This window comes from Rattus norvegicus, chromosome 10, assembly GCF_021556685.1.
Source record: "Rattus norvegicus strain SHRSP/BbbUtx chromosome 10, alternate assembly SHRSP_T2T, whole genome shotgun sequence".
NCBI classification, from domain to species: Eukaryota; Metazoa; Chordata; class Mammalia; order Rodentia; family Muridae; genus Rattus; species Rattus norvegicus.
In genome coordinates, this window is record NC_141543.1 from 10,920,513 (window position 1) to 10,938,987 (window position 18,475).

Here is an 18,475-nt window from a genome sequence, read left to right on the forward strand (position 1 = left end):
CAGGCTTGGGTCGCCCTGCATCTGTCTCAAGAACAGCTCTTAGATGTGTACCAAAGGCTGTGGGACTTGTGAGCCTTTGGACCCAGTCTGTGACTAGGAACTTGAGACACTGAAAATGGTGGTGGGGGATGAGGGCGGGGAGTGGGGTGTGGATGCTGATGAAAGGGTATAGTACGGGGGACGGTTAAGACATGGATCTCTCCAGAGCTGGAGGAAAGCCAGTGGATTCTGACACAGGCTATTGATGAACGCCTGCAGTTGACAAACATGCCAGCAGAAAGGAAGATTAAGTGCCCAGGGAAGTGCCTGAGATGTGGCAAGTGAGGAAATATTAGCAAAAGTACTAAGGAAATTCCAGGTTTCCCTCCACCTCTGTCCAGAGCAGAGTAAACAGCTGCGGGCTGAGCCCATGAGGAATGGGAGGTTTAGAGTAGGTGCTCATTGTCTTTTAGGGGCTTGAACGAATTTTCTAAGCTCCTTACCATGAATCACTATTGCTTTGACACAGGGTCTGCTGTATCTCAGACTGGCCTTGACTTCACTGAAAACAGCTGGGACTCCTGATCCTCTTGGATTACAGGCCTGTGGCACCACTATGCTCAGTTTATGTGGAATTGAGATTAAACCCAGGGTTCTGAACATCCTAGACCAGCACTGCATATCCCCAGCCTGTGAACATTATTTCAAACCAGGAAAGAAATGGGTAGAGGAGAAACAGGATCCTAGGGGGCTGGGCACACTCAGGCCCGGCAGTACCACTCACTATGAGCCACTCTGCTCCCTCTGAGTTCCTGGGACCTGGACAAACTTTCCCAGAGCAGAGCCAGGCAGGAGGACCCATGACAGCAGCAAGACACCCCTTGCTCTGCAGGACCTCTGAGCTGCATGGGCAGCCTGGGGCCTTCCTGTCTTCCTCTGTTCCACTGTCCCACGATTTGGGGAACTTCAACAAATGAACAGCTCTCTGGCCTTTGTCAAGAACAAAATTACTACTGAAAGGCCAGCCTTCTGTTTTAAGCCCAGTGACAGAGGGAATCCTGGACATGGAGTCAGAATCCCAGGTTTAAGTCTAAGATCTGTCCACTCTGGCTTTGAGACCTGGGATGAGTCCTTTCCTCTGTTGGCCTCTGCTTTTACTGCCTTCTTCCAGCAGCTCAGGCTGGCCCCGCAGTCCTTGGTCTTTCCTGGGCCACTCGTGCAGACTGCAGTTCCCTTTTGCCTCTCTCTCTCTCTCTCTCTCTCTCTCTCTCTCTCTCTCTCTCTCTCTCTCCCTTCTTCTTCCCTCCCTCCCTCCCCCTCTCTCTCTTTCCTTCCTTCCCTTCTTCCTTCCTTTCTTTCTCTTTCTCTCTCTCTCCCTTCCTTCCTTCCTCCTCTCTCTCTCTCTCTCTCTCTCTCTCTCTCTCTCTCTCTCTCTCTTTCTTTCTTTCTTTCTGCACAAGTCCCTTCCTGTCCTTCAGGGCTTGTGTGCTGTTTGCCAGCTTGGGCCAAGGTTTCCCCCCATACCCCACACACTCTGTCCTGCTCAGGCAGTGTGTGAGAAGCCTGACTGCAGGCACGCCTGGTGTGCTGGGTAACAACTTTCACTACTTGAGCAGCTAGCACCCTTTGGACGTGCTCTGAGATCACTACCTGTTTCTATTACTCATTTTCTCCCTTCACTTGCAGTTCCAGAACCAGGCCACTAGGCATGGCCTTGTAACTGAGTTGTGGCCATGAGACAGACATCAAAGTGGCATGTGGGATTTCCAAGAAGCCTCTTCGACAGGAAAGAGGGTAGGTACATCCTCTATTCTGCTTCCTGGAACACGGATGTGATAGCCAGAAGTCCGGCAGTCATCCTGGCCTAAGAGGGGAACTGCCTTTTGCCGTATAACAAAAGGAAGAACACTGAGTGGAGAGGAGCTTGGGTCCCCGATGACTTATGGAAGAGCCCCTGCTTACCCATATCCATGTTCACTGGAGAGCAACATTAACCTCCCTTCTAGCATTTTCTATGCAGTTGAAGCTAATCTTATCTGATGTTGTTGTGGGGAAAATGCCTTGCTAATACAGGATATGGGCCAAGTCCCCTGGTCACACTGATATGCTAGCTCTGACCTAGAAGGGAGAAAACTGCCCTCAGCTTTTAGGGCTTGTAGTTCTGGTTTAGGGATCTGGACATGGTGGGATGGAGGAACGGGGGAGGGGCAAGTGATCCTGATTATGAATTCAACTTCCTTCCATGATGTAAGGGCAGTTTTTGGTAGAATCCAGTGGATGGACTGAGTTTCTTTCTGAGTTAAGACCAGAAAGAGATTCTAAAAGAGGGCTAAGACCTGGAAGCTGAGGGCTGTGAGGCAGTGTGCAGATAGGGTGCTAGAGCCTGGGGGTCCATGAGCTGAAGCTACTCTAATCTTCCAAGAAAGCAGGGCCACTGGTGCCTTCTGGGTATTTGATTAAAAATATAAGTGTTCTGGGTTAAAAAGCATTTTCCCTTTTGGAATTATGGAACTGGCTCGAGTCTATGTAGGGGATTCCACAGGGCCTCTTAGAAGGTCAAGTGCAAGGAGTCTGCTCATCTCAGGGGTCATTCCGAGGAGCTCGAACTCTGTGTAACTACGCCTGGCGGACCACTAGGGGCTCACTGCTGTCAGGAGTAACTCTATCCTTACCCACAGACTTCTAGGGGCTTGCTGACCCCAGCATGCATCTGTATGGTTTCCCTTTGAAGCCCACCACCAGAGACAAGCCCGGAAGCCGTGTAACAAAACCAGCTGGTACTAGACCGGTATCAGATGCACGCCAAGTCAAAGTGACAGCAGGAGGACTTCGGTCACAGCACATTTAGTTTGAGCTTCCTAGGAGTTCCAACCCAGGGGAAAAACAGCATAGAGGAGCTCTTGGGACCTGAGAGTCTCTGAGAGTCTGTATCCCTCACACCTCTCCTGGCACATTCCTGAAGGCAGTAGCAGGGAAGAATTAGCTGCATGGTGGCCTTCATCAAACCTTCTTCTCTAAGCAGTGACACTGTGATTTCTACACTGCGGTGCCAGAGAGTGGCTTCCCTGACTTTTCCAGGTTTTCCAGTGGATCCCACTGGTAGAGATCACACATCCTACACATTTGGCCGGCAGAGCAAGTGACTGAAGGGGAAGGTGGTAAGAGCTAAGAGGCTTCCCTGACCCCACAGAGACCTGGAGGCTAAGAACGCTTTCTTGAAAACGCAGCTTACCACCCTGGCCCTGCAGATAAGGAAACTACCTACTGAAGTTTTAAAATGTGGAAATCATCATTTCCACAATGATCCCCCCGCCCAGACCCGCTTTGAAACAGGATTTCTCCTAGGGTGGTCTTTAATTTGCTATGTAGCCCAGGATGACCTTGAGGGAGGTGGCTGCAGGCTTAAGAAGCGCTGTGGACAGAAGGCTGGGTTTTGTGAATGCCAGGCTCCTGCATCTACTCAACAGCAGCCCCCGCCTTCATGCTCTTCTGGAAAAACAAGGAGTGGCTAATCTAAGGGGGTGGGGCAAAGCCAGCTTGCCCCTTGTGTGTGCATAAGCCCTGTACTGTGCTGGGCTGTCATCAGCCCCATGCTGAGCCTAAAATGTCACCTGTGGAAGCTCCTGCACAGCTCCAGTGGTGTGACAGCTAAGAGCTCAGCCTGGGACAGAAGTGTTCCTCCAATCCTCTGGGAGGGATAGGCTCTAAGACCTGCCTTCCCTAAAGCCAACCATCTCTCCATGAGGCTCCAGATGAGGAGGCACAGGGCTGCCAGGCCTTCACTGGGAATAGGGAGCTAAGGGCCACAGGCTTCCCAGCTCAGTCTTTCATTAGCAGATTCACTCCGAGGCCAGGGCTCAGGCTCCTAGCCAGACAGTGTTCATATTTTCTCACCACACACTGAGATGCTGGGAAACAGAAAAAAAAAAAAAAAAGAAAAAAGAAAAAAGAAAGAAAGAAAAAGAAAAATCAATCAGTCCTCTGACCTCCTGCACAGACCCAAGACAGCCAGTGTGCACGGCCTGCTCCTTCCTCCCTGCCTCTCTCCTTGACTCTGCCCTTTCACCTCTGCTGCAGTCTGCCAGGTCCCTTGGTGAATCGGGTAGAGCTACGACAGAGTCTAACCCTTGAGTCTGCTGCGGCTCTGTACTGCTGCTGACAAGGTATGGAGCGACAGGGGACTTTCTGACTCATGAGTCCGACCCAGTCTGTCTCTGGGGCTTATCCTTCGGTAGGATGAGGGGGGTTGGGGGAGCCAGGCAGGGAATCAGTGAGCAAAGCCACCTTAGGGAGATATGACGCCACCAGCACTGTTAAAAAAGCCCACAGTGGGGCTGGAGAGACGGCTGAACAGCTAAAGACCACTGGCTGGCTGTTCTTCCAGAGGACCTAGGTTTGCTTTTCAGCAGTCACAGAGTAGCTCACAAATATAACTCAACTTCTAGAGTATTTGACACCTTTGGCTTTCTCAGGCACCAGGCATGCACATAGACAACCATTCAGGAAAACACCCAAACATGCTGAATGAGTGAATGAATGAATGAATGAATGACAGAGATGGCTCACATGGTTACTGCCTAGCATCACAGCATGACAACCTGAGTCGCCAGCACCTACATAAAAAAGCTGCCCATGGTGCATGTTGCCCTGGGCTCTCCTGCTGTGGGGTCAGAGACTGGATAGCCGAGCTCCAGCCTCAACGAGAAAGCCTGTTTCATGGAAATACTGTGGTAAGTGATTCAGCAGGACCCCCGATGGCGTCTCCTCTGGCCTCTGAGCATGTGTCTTCAGACACAAACACACAGTCATCTACTGCCGAACAAACAGAAAGCAAAAATAAACAAAACAAGGGGCTAGGCAGACAGAAAGCTAGGGCTACAAGGGAGTAATGTTCTTCCAGGGGACTGAGTCTGGTTCCCAGCCCCTGGGCTAGAGGCCCCCAATAGCCTGCATTTTCAACTCTAGGGGATCTGACATTGGCTTCTGTGGGCACACACACATGTGGTACACATTCCTCCTTCCACATCATAAATAATAATAAACAAACAAGGACCAGGCTTGGACCTGGATGCTGAGACAGAACCTCAGAGAGCCACATAGTATGGAGGGTCTCCTGACGTGCGGGCACCCTGTGGCTCGGGTCCCAGGCAGTCGAGCTCTGTGCACAGACCTCACACCTGCTCCCCACTCCCACTCTCCAGCGGGTCTAATGGTGTAGCATTTCAGAGCTGTGAACCCTGGGATCATCCGAAGGGTTTCACACTCGAGTATCACTTTTTGATTTGTTGCCTATGTACCATTACTGGAAAAGCTGCTTTTTGTCCTGTTATCAGGGATGGTGGGGTGGCAAATATGTAAACAAGGGGAAGGGGATACTACAGCAGCCACCATTCTCTGCTTCCTGACCCTGGCCGCAGGTGACCCGATGACTGGCTCTGCCTCCAAACACTTACAGACTTTTATTTCTGGTTGGTTGTAAAGGGATAACATACAAAAATATCTGGGAACTTGCAGAATCTGATAGCCTATAGGTCTTTATCCATGGACAAATCCTCTCGGCTATTAATGGCTATACGTGAAAACCTGCAGAAAAGAGAAAATGCTTTTTCAGTATTCTGCTTTCTCCCTGCACCATTTTGATAGGGCTTAGCCCTTTGGTCAGGTGAGGGCCTGGCTGTGTGGACCACCACCCATGGGAGACACCTAAGGCCAAGTGTCCCTTCTGCAGTGGGGACCCGAGCTATGTGGGAGTATAGGTGGTCCTCCCTGCCTTGGAGGCCTGGCTGGCATGTGGACCTAGGGAGCTGGTTCTGGAGAGGCACTCTGTAGATGTTCAAACTGTAGGGCACCAGGGCTCGGGCTTTCTCCCCAGGATGCCTGGGCTTTTGCCTCTCCCAGTCCCTGCCCACTTTAAATGGCATTACCATGTATACATGAGAGAGCACAGAGCTCCACAACCGTCTCTCAGCCAAGGCAATAGAGAGCTCACCAGCGGCCATCTTAGCTGCCTGTGTTTTGAGGCAGTGGACAAGGCTGAAAGAACAGGGAGAAGGAGGCTGTTAGACAGCTGTGGGGGGATTTGTAGGCATGGGGGTTGGGGCGGGGAGAAATTCCCAACTCAGGAACAGAGCAGGTGGGGCAGCTGAAGCCCCCCTGACAAGGATGTCCCCAGAGCTGTGGTAGGCTAGGGGTACCTAGCTTGCTAAGAAGTCTCCTATGAGCCCTGCACTGTCCTCTCAGGCCAGAAGCAAGACAGCACTGCAGGGTAGGCCTCATAATGTGGATGCCTAGCCTGAGGATTCCACAAGGTGGACGTATACAAAGAGGCCAGGGAATTCATTGTTAACTTCTGCAAGAGATGTCTGATAATTCCCTGCACTTATTACCCCCAGGGCAGACAGCCATAGGCTGGCGGTCCGTCCACTTGTTTGCTAGGACTCGGGCTTACAGAGCTATGTCACTGAAGCCTCTCCTGTGTGTTGACTGATTGGGGTCAGACAAGACTGACAGATGCAATGTTGCTTTACACATTACTACAGAAAGAACCGAAGATGCTATCAGCATGGTGGGCGGTAGATGGGATCAGAGAGCGTGCTGAGTCACACGGAGGCCAAGATGGCCATCAGCCCAGAACACGCTTCAGAAGATTACAGCTGCTGCTCAGTGGGCAGGGCTTTGCTAGCTTCTGTTCCTGCGACCCCATGACACTTGGCCAACCAGATGGCCAGTATCTGTCATGTGCAAAGGACAAGTCCTGGGAAAAGCAGAAACTCGGGTAAAAGGACACAGGGGAAGAGGAGTGTTCCTAGGCCCTGGCTGCTCTTAGGTAATGTGACCAGAGAAGATTCCCTTGCCCTGAGAGCATGTACTGGAGACTGTGTCCAGGCACTTGCATTTTGACTGCTGAACTGGAAGCTGGCCTTGGTGAGGCTGCACTCAGTTAATGCCTTCCATGTGGGTCATGTGGTGGGAGAAGGAGCTGGATCTTTTGAGAATGCAACACTACATACAGCTGAGACCATCCATCTGTCACCCGTATGACTGGCTGACTGCAGGCTTCAGTCAATAAAGTGAGACCTGAGGTTCTCCTGTAGTAACATTAACTGTCTAATGGATTTTTATTTTTAAAGACAGGGTAGCTTCAAACTCACAGTGATCCTGTCTCTGCTTCCCAGGTGCTCGAAGGAGGGTACGCCACGCCCAGTTTGACATAAGGATTTACAGCAAAGCCACCAGTGAGAAAATGGAATTCTTGCTCTTTCGACCCTCATGTGTCATGCTTTCAGCACACCAGGACTGTGCTGTGTGTCTGACAGAGTTGTATGTATATAAAAACTCAAAATTCAACCAGTTTGATCTGTTTCCAAAACAGTTAAACATGGTGCAGTATCTCCTACGAGGACTCAGAACAATTACTGTTGGTTTAAAGGAGGGAGGGCAGGTGGTGGGGTCTGCACACAGGCAGCTTTCTCCCTGCCCTGCTCACAGCACATGCGTGTGTGCACACCTCTGTCGGCTCCTCCTCTCCTTGCTTCTCGTTTCCCCCAATCAGCATTTTGGAAATGCTTGGAAGTGTCGTTGGCGTGTCATGGAAAGATGTGTGTGCTCCTGAATGAAAATCCACAAGTGGCTCACGAGGCCGGGGAGGGGCTTCTCAGAGATGCTCCAGTGGGCTCCACTCCCTCTGCTCCCTTGCAAATGCCAAGCTAATGCCTGAGGCATTAAAATCACTCTGGCTCTTGTGCATCTCTAGTTTTGACTTATTTTTTTTAAGGATGATTAATATTTCATCATAAAAGTATTGATTTCCTTTAACTAAGAGACTTCAAGTTTGTTGCATTCTTAAGCATGATTTTATTATGTCTCGGGCCAAATGTTTTCTTTTCTCCTCCCCCCCAGAAGGATGCTTTTGCCTTTGATATAACATGTGTCAAGAAGAAAAGAGGAATTGATTTACAGAATTCTGCATTACATGCAACTTTGAGGGCAGCTATCCAGTTTGTGGACTTGAAGAGAAAGTTCTTAAGGCAAGTCTACTGTTGCCCTGCAAAGCCCTCCTTGTCAGTCAGGTCACTGAAGCCTAACACAGATGAGACACAGGCAGCCCCATAGGAGGCTGTGACGGATCCAGACAGCCTGGACATGAGCCCTGCACACACAGGCTGCACACTACAGACCCCAGCTCCATGCCATCCTCTCCTTCTCTCCTCCTCTGGGTGGAGCACCTCAAGGCTACTGTTCCCTATTCACATAAGTAGGTGGCAGGGGCCAGCAGTGGAACTGGGGCAGTGCTCAGTTGTACAGAAGCCATCCAGGAAGCAGGCGGAGGGCAGTAACTGACAAAACAGCTAGCGTTCTGCACTGTTTAAATATTGAACATCCTCTCTCCTTCCTCCACATTCATTATTAACTGGGACCTGCATGGCTGGGTGCACTGACTTCATTTCTTCCCAAGAATCCAAGATGCAGTGGCCAGTGCCCAGGGGCTGAGAAGGGGGTAGAATGGAGATGTGGGGTCTTTCTTTCATCCCTTTCTCAGAAATCCTTTCTAGTCAGCTCCACATTTTTAGAGCCTTAGATCTTGGAATTGTCCCCTGACCTCAGTGCCTGAACACAGGTGATAAGTGGTCCAAATATTGACAGTCTGTACACTCTCCCCTTCCCCACAGGGAACAGTGGCAGAGGGAAGCCATGAGGAAGATGCTGCCATCACCAGACCAGCCTGGCCTAGGAAGTGTTATGGTGACAGGTACAGATCACCAGCCTTGTCCAAGTGAAAGTTACATCAGGATGTCACATGAAAACAAGTATTTTGGTTGAAAGAAAGGAGCATGGAGACACTAGTTGCCTTTGGCCCGGTTACTAGACAACTGGGAAGGAGAGGACAGATGTCAGGGACCCAGGACAGCTTTCAGGGACACCAGGAATCATTTGGACCACTCTTCTTGAAGGTGCAACTGTGGGAACATAAACCTGACATCTCTCAGTAGAACAAAGAAACCTTTCCGGGGCAACAGACGGTCAGGGAGCAAAGCCCCTCCTGGACCTGGCTTAGCAGGGTGGCTGGTGAGCAGGATTCCTTTTTCTTGGGCTTTTATCTATTCAAGGGTTTGGCCCAGATGACCAGGGTGATGCTCTCACTGCAGTACTGCATCTGAGGTTTGTGTTTGCCCTGCCTAGGGGCTAAGCTTATCCGTCCTTGTATCCTGTTCTGTCTTTTCTGTGAACTTCCCTGTGCTAAGTGTCTGTAGGTCAACTCTTAATTCTAGGCTGAGGACTCAAGCACCCCACCATGGCCTTTGTTTTCAGTTGTATGACCCCCCCCCCCCGTTCGCTGACAGGCTTCTTTAAGCCCCCATTTCTGAAGTCCTCCTTGATTAAGCTTCCCAGGTTCCTTTCCAATTCTAGCTCCTAGAATATAGCCTAAAAGCCCCTATGTTAAAAAGCTCTTCAGAACCTGAGGGGTTCTGGAGACAGTCCCTGCCTAAAAGTGCCTGGAAGCTCGATCTCTAGCTGCCTTTCTCTGACATGGGCTCCTTCAGCCTCAACTAAATCAGAAAATGCTTTCTCCTGGTCCTGGCACACTGCCCTGTGAGTGAGACTGCATGGATAGATTTAATGTCTGGTGTACAAAGGCCCCCTGTATTTCTGAGGTTTCTATTTGTCTCCGTGTCTTCAAGAGAACATGCCCCGCACAGACATTCTGATCTACAGCCCCCATGTTGCTATTAACCTGTGGACTCTCTCTCTCGGCAGGAAAGACAAGGAAAATGAAAATGAGACAGAAAGAAAGTTCTCCAGGGCCCAGGCTGGCAAATATGCACAAACTTGTGAAGGGGCCTCGTCTTGGTGGCACCTCTGAAGAGCTGGCTACACGAGACCCTAGGCCCAGGTTAGGCATACCCACTTAACCCTAAGGAATGGCTTCTAGTGGGGTATCTAGAAGCATGAATCATTATGACGTGATTTGTTGAGGAGCAGAAACCACCCTGGTACCAGTGAGGAAACTGGGTATACTTTGGTTGATATAGACAAGCCTCAGAGGCCCACCTCAGAGTGGGATCTGGTTTGCAAACAGGGTCACTCTGCAGACGGATCAGGCTAAGATGAAGTCATTAGGGTGGGTGTGGATCCAGTACAATTGTGTTATGAAAAGTAGAGACCTGGTAGGGCAGTGGTGGCACACGCTTTTAATCCGAGCATTCAAGAGGCAGAGGCAGCAAGATCTCTGAGTTCAGGGCCAGCTGGGTCTACAAAGCAAGTTCCAGGACAGACAGGGCTACACAGAGAAGGCCATACAGAGAAACCCAGGTCCCCACTCCCCCAGCCTCCCAAAAAGGAAGAAAAACAGAGATTTGGACAGTGATATCCACTATTATGGCTTTAATCTGAAATGTCCCTGATGAACTTCTGTATAGCAGGCATAGTCCTTAAAACATTGTGGAGATGTGGGCTTTGGAAGTGCCTAGACTGTGAGAACTTTGACTTTTCAAAGGCTGAGACCACTGATGAAGTCATGACGGATGGCTTCAGTAGGGATTGGGTAGAAGCTAACAGGAGGAGCCTAGCTTAAGGACATAGGTCATTGTGGGCATGGCTTGGTAGCACTTTGTCCCTGTCTCTGCCTTGCTCCCTCTGCTTGGCAGCTGCTATGAGGTGAGTAACTGTCTTCCACCATGCCCTTCTGCCATCAGCTCTTGCCTTACCACAGGCCTACAAGCCACGGAGCAAGGTGGCTATGGAATGAGACCCCTAAAATGTGGAGTCATGATAGAGCTTTCCTTCTTAATGTATCTAACATTCTGTCACAACAGTGAAAAGCTGTGTCACCAGCAGACAGGGAGAGAATGTCCCATGCTGCATCAGATGCTGGGTGACACCAAGGACCATCAGCAATCTTCAGTGCGTTCAAGGCTAGCCTGGTCTAATCTACATAGAGTTCTAGGCTACAATGATAAGAATCTGGAGAGTACACATACACAGCATTGTGCTCAGTGGTACTCAGTGTGGCCCTGGGCAGTGAAAGCCAGGGGCTGCTGAGACACTTGGGTAGAAGATTCACGTATCCACTGTGGAATACTATGCAGCCACAGATAGGAATGCACAGCATTAAATAACAGCCTGATTCCTGATTCCTGTCAGGGTCTGAGGAAAGCGAGCCATGGAAAGTGTGAGCAAACTTACAAGGCAGAGCAGGAACATCATGCAGTTACAGCCCACAGCACCTTACCCTGAGCCCTGGGCCAGATGAGTCTGGAAATCATCATCTTTGGTATTAAAAGCCAGGCAGTACATACACACAAATTACGCCTTGCCCACAGCTGGGCTTTGGTCTGCTGAAACCAAACATTAAATTTCCATAAGAAACGAGCGTGTGCACTCACACTAACTCTACTTACAGCTCAGCAACAGTTCAGGACTGGTTTGCTACCGAATGAGTTAGGAAATGGTTTTCAAAGCTATTTAGATTTCAGAACTGTGGAGAAAGACTTATGGCCCTGGGTTGCAGGTATCATACGAAATGCAGCTGCATGGAGAAGGGTCTGAAAAGGATCAGTGAAACCAGGAAAGAGGGGTGCCGAGGGGTAGAGCAACTGGGGAGAATAGTCAGAGAAGACTGTAGTGTCTTGATCTGGGTGTGTGTGAGTGCTTGTGTGTAGAACTAGAATGTGTGTATTTGTGTGTTGTTTGTATGTATGCATGTATGTAGGTCAGAGGTTGATTTTCATTTTTTGTCTTATTTTTGTTGTTGGGTTTTTTTGTTTGTTTGTTTGTTTGTTTGTTTTTGCATGTTTGTCTGGCTTTTTAAGATGGGGGTTTCTCTGTGTGGCCCTGGTTGCCCTATAATTTTCTCTGTAGACCGGGCTGGTCTTGAGCTCAGAGATCCACATGCTTCTGCCTCCTGAGTGCTGGGACTAAGGCCTGCACCACCATTGCCTGGCTCTTGCATTATTTTTTGAGACAGGATTTCTTACTGAACCTGGCAGTCAGGGATTGGCTAGGTGGCTGGACAGTGAATTCTGGTGATCCACTTGTTCACACATAGCTTCTGCTGTCTCCAATGCCAAGGTTTGTGTGCAAAGATAAGTGTTAAACTATGCTAACTTTTACACAGGTGCTAGGGATCTGAACTCAGGTCCTCATGATTGCACAGCAAGCTTTTTACCCATCAAGCCGTCTTGCCAGACTGTTATAATATTTTTAAGAGCCTCGAGGGTAACCTACACATAGACAGAAACACAAAGAAACAGACACACTCACACACACACACACAAATACAGAGAGAGGGAGAAGGAGAGGAATGGGGAGGGACTGTGGGGGGGAGGAAGAGGAGGGGAGGGAGAGAGAAGAGGAGGGGGAGGGGAGGAGAAGGGGGAAGGAGAGGGAGAATTGCAACCCTCTCTTGTAATGAGTGCTGGGTGCTTGTGTATGAACTGACAGTAGCCGCGGTTTCATAGGTAATTTTCTGTGTTCACTCACTAAAGCACAAAAATTACGGTGAGGGTGCCTGTAGGCACATGAGACAGCAGAATGGTCCATCTGTTCCCTCATGTCAGCAGGGCTTGGGGAGCTCTGTGGGGCAAGCTGCCTTCCTGCCCTGCAGCCCTGGCATGCTCCCACTGGCTGCTCCGTAGTGCTGCCCCGCACCCATGGCTATGAAGTACAGCCCCTTCCCTGACAGCTATCGTGCCCCGCTCTGATTCATCGTCTCTCCGACTCTCCCTGTCCTTTATTTTTCTGCCCTCTCTGGCCTTTGATTGCTTTTCGGGAGTTTATCATATTGAACTTTTATCCCTTTCCAGGAAACCCTATTATTTTTTTCTTCCCTCTCTCGATTAATAAATAATCGTCAAAGCACTTCTTTGGACAGAAGCACATCCTGCCTCCGGCAAGCAGCAGAGGCTTCTTCTGGGACTCCTGGGGGCCTGTGTGCAGGGCACATCACCTGTCAGACAAGGAGAGTACAGAGCCCCATTGCTAGTTACACTGGGGTGGTTGCCAGCTCTTTGCTCCGTATCCTGGGAGGCAAATGTGTTTTCACGGCCACCCGCAGGGAGGGGTCAGCACTGCGGGGAGTCCAAGTGGTGAGTTTAAGGCATGGATATCAAGCATCTCCACAGACTTGTGTATGGACAACTTGGTCTGCAGGGCAGCAATGGTCAGAGGCAGGCCTCCATAAGGGACTCCATACTGGATTAATCTGTTAGTGATCTGACTGGGCTACAGTGGGTGAGAAGGGAACGGAGGAAGTGAGATGTGCTTTTGATGGGTAGAGCCCATCTCTGTTCCTCTTCTGCAAGTCTCGTGACCAGCATCCTGTGACCTCAAGGTGAACAGCTCTGCTATCTATACCTGGAACACTGTGCCACAATGAGGACAGACGGACATGGGGTCTAAGCTTATCTATCACTGATGCTGACACAGGATAGGGGCTGGATCCTTGAGACTTGAAGGTTCATTGAAGGTTCATCCTGACTGGGATGAGAAGTCCCTAAGAGATTAGTAAGGTATACTCTGGGTGTGTCTGTGATGACGTTTATAGGACGACCAGGTAATGGTGAGATGCGCCCTGAATCGGCACTCACTATCCCATAGGCTGGGAGTATCCACACAGGCAGGTGCACTCTCTCTCACTGCAAATTTATATTTGTGTATTTGTGTGTGTGTGCATGTGCATGTGCATGCACACACACGTGCCACAGCAGGAGGGAGGGGGTCGATATCCTACATCCACTCAGATCGTCAGACTTGGTGGCTTTTACTCACTAAGTGACTTATTGGTGCATACCTGGTCCTTCTCTATTCCTTGGAAGCCATGTGGTAGCTGCCCTTCTCCCATGATGGACCAAATCCCCTGAAAGCACTGGAGAAAAGCCTACCCCTGTGAAGTTACTCATGTCAGACTTCACTGTGCAGATGAGGATGGCAGTTATATGCAGGAACCTCTCAGAAAATAGTCATGGAGCATGGCACGGTACCCTGAAGGCTCTGAGCCTTGGCCTCTACCACACACCCAATCCAAACTGTCCCAATGGCATCAGGGCCATCTTTTAAAAACCACCGGTGTGAACCGGCCAGAGCTGCTGGCATACTGTCTCTCAGTATCTGGAAGTTGCTTCCGGAGCAGTGAGCAGGTACCACAGCCGCTGTCTTCTGTCCCACACCCACAGCATGAGCTTTGGCCATGCTTCTGAGGTCTCACTGAAGCTCACAGAAGTGGAGCTAATGCCATTCCCAGAAGCCATGCTTCTGAGGTTAGACCACAACCAACTGACTTCTGGAAAGGTATGAAATACAAGCTTACCATGACTTACAGGAAAGAAAAGGGAACAGGAGGCCCTTTTACCAGTAAGAACAGAGGATTTTTCTTCAGAGCCAAAAAGAAATGGGAAAAAGGCAAATTTAGAAGAGGAAGAGTGCCAGGTGAGTCTGGACTGCATCAGGGTTTCCAGATTGTTCTGGAATGTGCAGTATGTTCCAAGTTATTTTTTCCTATTTGGATGTCTTTAAGGAAAATATGGCCTAAATGGGACACAGATGAGGTAATCCACTCCTTGTGTGCTGCCTGGTGGTGGCTTCGTGACAGCCCAGCTAGCTGTAATGGTAGTTTTAACACAATGGGTTTCAGAGAAAGGGGTGTGCTATGTAGCCCGGGCTAGCTTCAAGTTCTCGGCGTTTCTCCTGAGTTCTGGAATAGCCAGCACATGCCACTATATCCAACTGATACTGTGTTCTCCACTGCAGCCCATCCAGGGGCCTTCACTCATGCACTGTTGATGTGATTTGTCCTGGGATGAAGGTGGGTATCGCTCTTCTAGTCCGGCCCAGCCCAGGAACATTCCTCCCAACAGGATCCAACACAACAGTATCCCAGTGCTGACAGGCTCTTGGTTGAGGGCAGACTGACAATCACCTCAGGTCAGCGTCTCTGGCCACAGCAGCGGTGGCAGAGGGGCTCTCTGATCAGTCTAAATAGCTGTGGCGCATCACAGTCTGGGGTCCTACTCTCCTGGAGTTGGAATCCAGCATAAGCAGTGAGTGAGCACCTCACTTCTGGGGTTCCAGGTAGCCTGTGGCCAAGCTCTCCTTGTCTTGGACACATGTTGCCTGGATTTGGTCCTTCTCCTTCTTAGAGAAGCTTTTCTGAGTCCTAACTCCAGGTAGCAGTGCTGTCTTGAATATTATTCCAGCTCTTGGAACAGCACCTCAGGGCACCGATTATGACAGGCGTTCTGCAGTCTCCATGATCCAAAGGGACTGATCTGTTTGGCTTACCCCTGAGTCCCCAGTGAACAATGTCTGACACATACAAGGGAACATACAATGGAGTATTAAAGCTTTGCTGGATCCTTCCCTCCTTATTCACTCATCCATCCACCCATCTCCTTTATATATCCATCCATCCATCCATCCATCCATCCATCCATCCATCTCCTTCCCATCTTCCTCTATGTGAGTGTATGTATCCATATATCCATCAAATTTTTATCAAGTACCACCTGGGATAGAGCCCAGGTCCCAGACTCTAGGACCTGGAATTTAGCACTAGCCAAAGCCTAGATCTGCCTTCCACAGTTCACAGTTGAGTAATGGTTTGGGCAGGATGTAGAGGGGAGACGATGAGGAAACAACATGGAGAGTGCTGAGTAGGCAGGGGGCTTCCCTGGCCTACAGATTGTTGCATTTCCCTTCTGAAAAGACAGGGCAGGGGAGGGTCAGTGGACCCTTGCCTGAGAGTCTGGCCACAGCGAGCCATGTGTACGGAGTGCTGCCTTTATTGCTTACGGCATGGGGGTCTGAGGAGGGGCTGGAATATACAGGCTGTGGGAAGCCTAGGTGAGAGGCTTCTATCTGTGTGGCTATGAGGGAGCCATTACCCATGCTGCATAAAGGCTACCCAGTGCAACCCCCTTGCAATGGCAATACATGTCTTTAACCCCAGCACTGAAGAGCAGAGGCAAGTCGAGGTCAGCCTGGTCTACATACTGAATTTTAGGCCAGCCAGGGCTAACAGTGAGACTTTGTCTCAAAAAACTCAAAATAAAAAAACCAAACTAAACAACAACAGAACCCCACTCCCTGCCCCCCATAAGCAAACACAACAAGAAAGAAAACTCGGCCCTTGCCTAAGAGACAAGTACAGGTGGGTATGCCAAGGGTGCTGGCCAGCTTTGAGCCCATGTCAGTCAGTGGGGCCAGACACCAGCTGGTCTGGGCAGGGACATGTTCTCTCGGCTGCCTGCTCTTTACAGTTAAGTATGGGCTAAGGTATCACGGACAGCTTGACCTGGACTGGCCCTAGTAGCCCATTGTTTTCCTGCTCCAAAAGCTGTGCACTGTCAGCCTGGCTTTTGACAGTTCCTGTGGTTCACTGGCAAGATGGTTCAGCAGGTTAAAGCTCTCAGATTCAGGAAAGTTGCCATCATTCCTGTGAAGCTTCAACCTGCTACCTTCTGAGGACTCATAAGCACGTGGCTATGCCACCTTTCTGGACACACTGGGTTGACCTTGCCCATTCTTTAAGACCTCTTCCTAGAGCCTTCCTGCCCTGGGTGCCCCAGCATCTCAGTGCAGATTGGGCTGCTGCTGCTGCTGCTGCTGCTGCTGCTGCTGCTGCTGCTACTGCTGCTGCAGTTTAGAAGTTCCCTTCTCAGAACACCATGAGCTCCTGAGGGAAGCATCTTCTGCTTCAGCAGGTTTCAACCTGTGGGTTGCGACCCCCTTGGCAAACCTCTATCTCCAAAACTGTGATTCATAACAGCAGCAAGATTACTGTTGTGAAGTAGCAATGAAAATAATTTTATGGTTGGGGCTGCGTTAAAGGGTTGCAGCTTTAAGAAGGTTGAAAGCCACTGGTCTAGAATCTTCCGCTTCCCAGATTTTGGAACAGAGAGTGATATAGAATTATGCCCGCCGGCCCGCAGCAGCTCTCTGCTCCCAAACCCCGTGGGAGAGAGACCTCACCGCCTGATCAGGTGGGCACTCCTGAGGCTGCAGAGCGGAGGAGACCACCAACACTGCCCACCCCTGCCCACATCCCTGGCCCAAGAGGCAACTGTATAAGGCCTCTGGGTTCCCGTAGGGGAGGGCCCAGGAGCGGCAGGATCCCTGCGCCTGAGACACCGCCAGAACCTGAAGGAAACAGACCGGATAAACAGTTCTCTGCACCCAAATCCCGTGGGAGGGAGAGCTAAACCTTCAGAGAGGCGGACACGCCTGGGAAACCAGAAGAGACTGCACTCTGTGCACATCCAGATGCCAGAGGAAAACACCAAACGCCATCTGGAACCCTGGTGCACGGAGGCTCCCGGAAAGAGCGGCGCAGATCTTCCCGGTTGCTGCCGCCGCGGAGAGGACTTAGGCAGTACCCCACGAGCAAACTTGAGCCTTGGAACCACAGGTAGGACCAACTTTTCCCCTGCAAGAAACCTGCCTGGTGAACTCAAGACACAGGCCCACAGGAACAGCTGAAGACCTGTAGAGAGGAAAAACTACACGCCCGAAAGCAGAACACTCTGTCCCCATAACTGGCTGAAAGAAAACAGGAAAACAGGTCTACAGCACTCCTGACACACAGGCTTATAGGACAGTCTAGCCACGGTCAGAAATAGCAGAACAAAGTAACACTAGAGATAATCTGATGGCGAGAGGCAAGCGCAGGAACCCAAGCAACAGAAACCAAGACTACATGGCATCATCGGAGCCCAATTCTCCCACCAAAGCAAACACTGAATATCCAAACACACCAGAAAAGCAAGATCTAGTTTCAAAATCATATTTGATCATGATGCTGGAGGACTTCAAGAAAGACATAAAGAACTCCCTTAGAGAACAAGTAGAAGCCTACAGAGAGGAATCGCAAAAATCCCTGAAAGAATTCCAGGAAAACACAATCAAACAGTTGAAGGAATTAAAAATGGAAATAGAAGCAATCAAGAAAGAACACATGGAAATAACCCTGGACATAGAAAATCAAAAGAAAAGACAAGGAGCTGTAGATACAAGCTTCACCAACAGAATTCAAGAGATGGAAGAGAGAATCTCGGGAGCAGAAGATTCCATAGAAATCATTGACTCAACTGTCAAAGATAATGTAAAGCGGAAAAAGCTACTGGTCCAAAACATACAGGAAATCCAGGACTCAATGAGAAGATCAAACCTAAGGATAATAGGTATAGAAGAGAGTGAAGACTCCCAGCTCAAAGGACCAGTAAATATCTTCAACAAAATCATAGAAGAAAACTTCCCTAACCTAAAAAAAGAGATACCCATAGGCATACAAGAAGCCTACAGAACTCCAAATAGATTGGACCAGAAAAGAAACACCTCCCGTCACATAATTGTCAAAACACCAAACGCACAAAATAAAGAAAGAATATTAAAAGCAGTAAGGGAAAAAGGTCAAGTAACATATAAAGGCAGACCTATCAGAATCACACCAGACTTTTCGCCAGAAACTATGAAGGCCAGAAGTTCCTGGACAGATGTCATACAG

General features: G+C 49.8%; 1 protein-coding gene across 15 annotated transcripts in view; it reads right to left on the reverse strand.

The window, feature by feature from the left end:
- Clec16a (C-type lectin domain containing 16A) overlaps nt 1–18,475 on the reverse strand; it is a 195,747-nt gene that overhangs the window by 17,197 nt on the left and 160,075 nt on the right. For 2 of the 15 annotated variants that reach the window (XM_087570113.1, XM_087570111.1), the window contains exons 22-23: nt 5,904–6,012; nt 5,423–5,562 (exon numbers count right to left, since the gene is read on the reverse strand). The exons of the other annotated variants lie outside the window; for them this stretch is intronic. In XM_087570113.1, coding sequence (XP_087426239.1) covers nt 5,505–5,562; nt 5,904–6,012 — 167 coding nt within the window. In that variant the 3' untranslated portion in view covers nt 5,423–5,504. Of the gene's footprint in view, nt 1–5,422; nt 5,563–5,903; nt 6,013–18,475 lie in introns of those variants that run through there. 15 annotated transcript variants of the gene reach the window in all.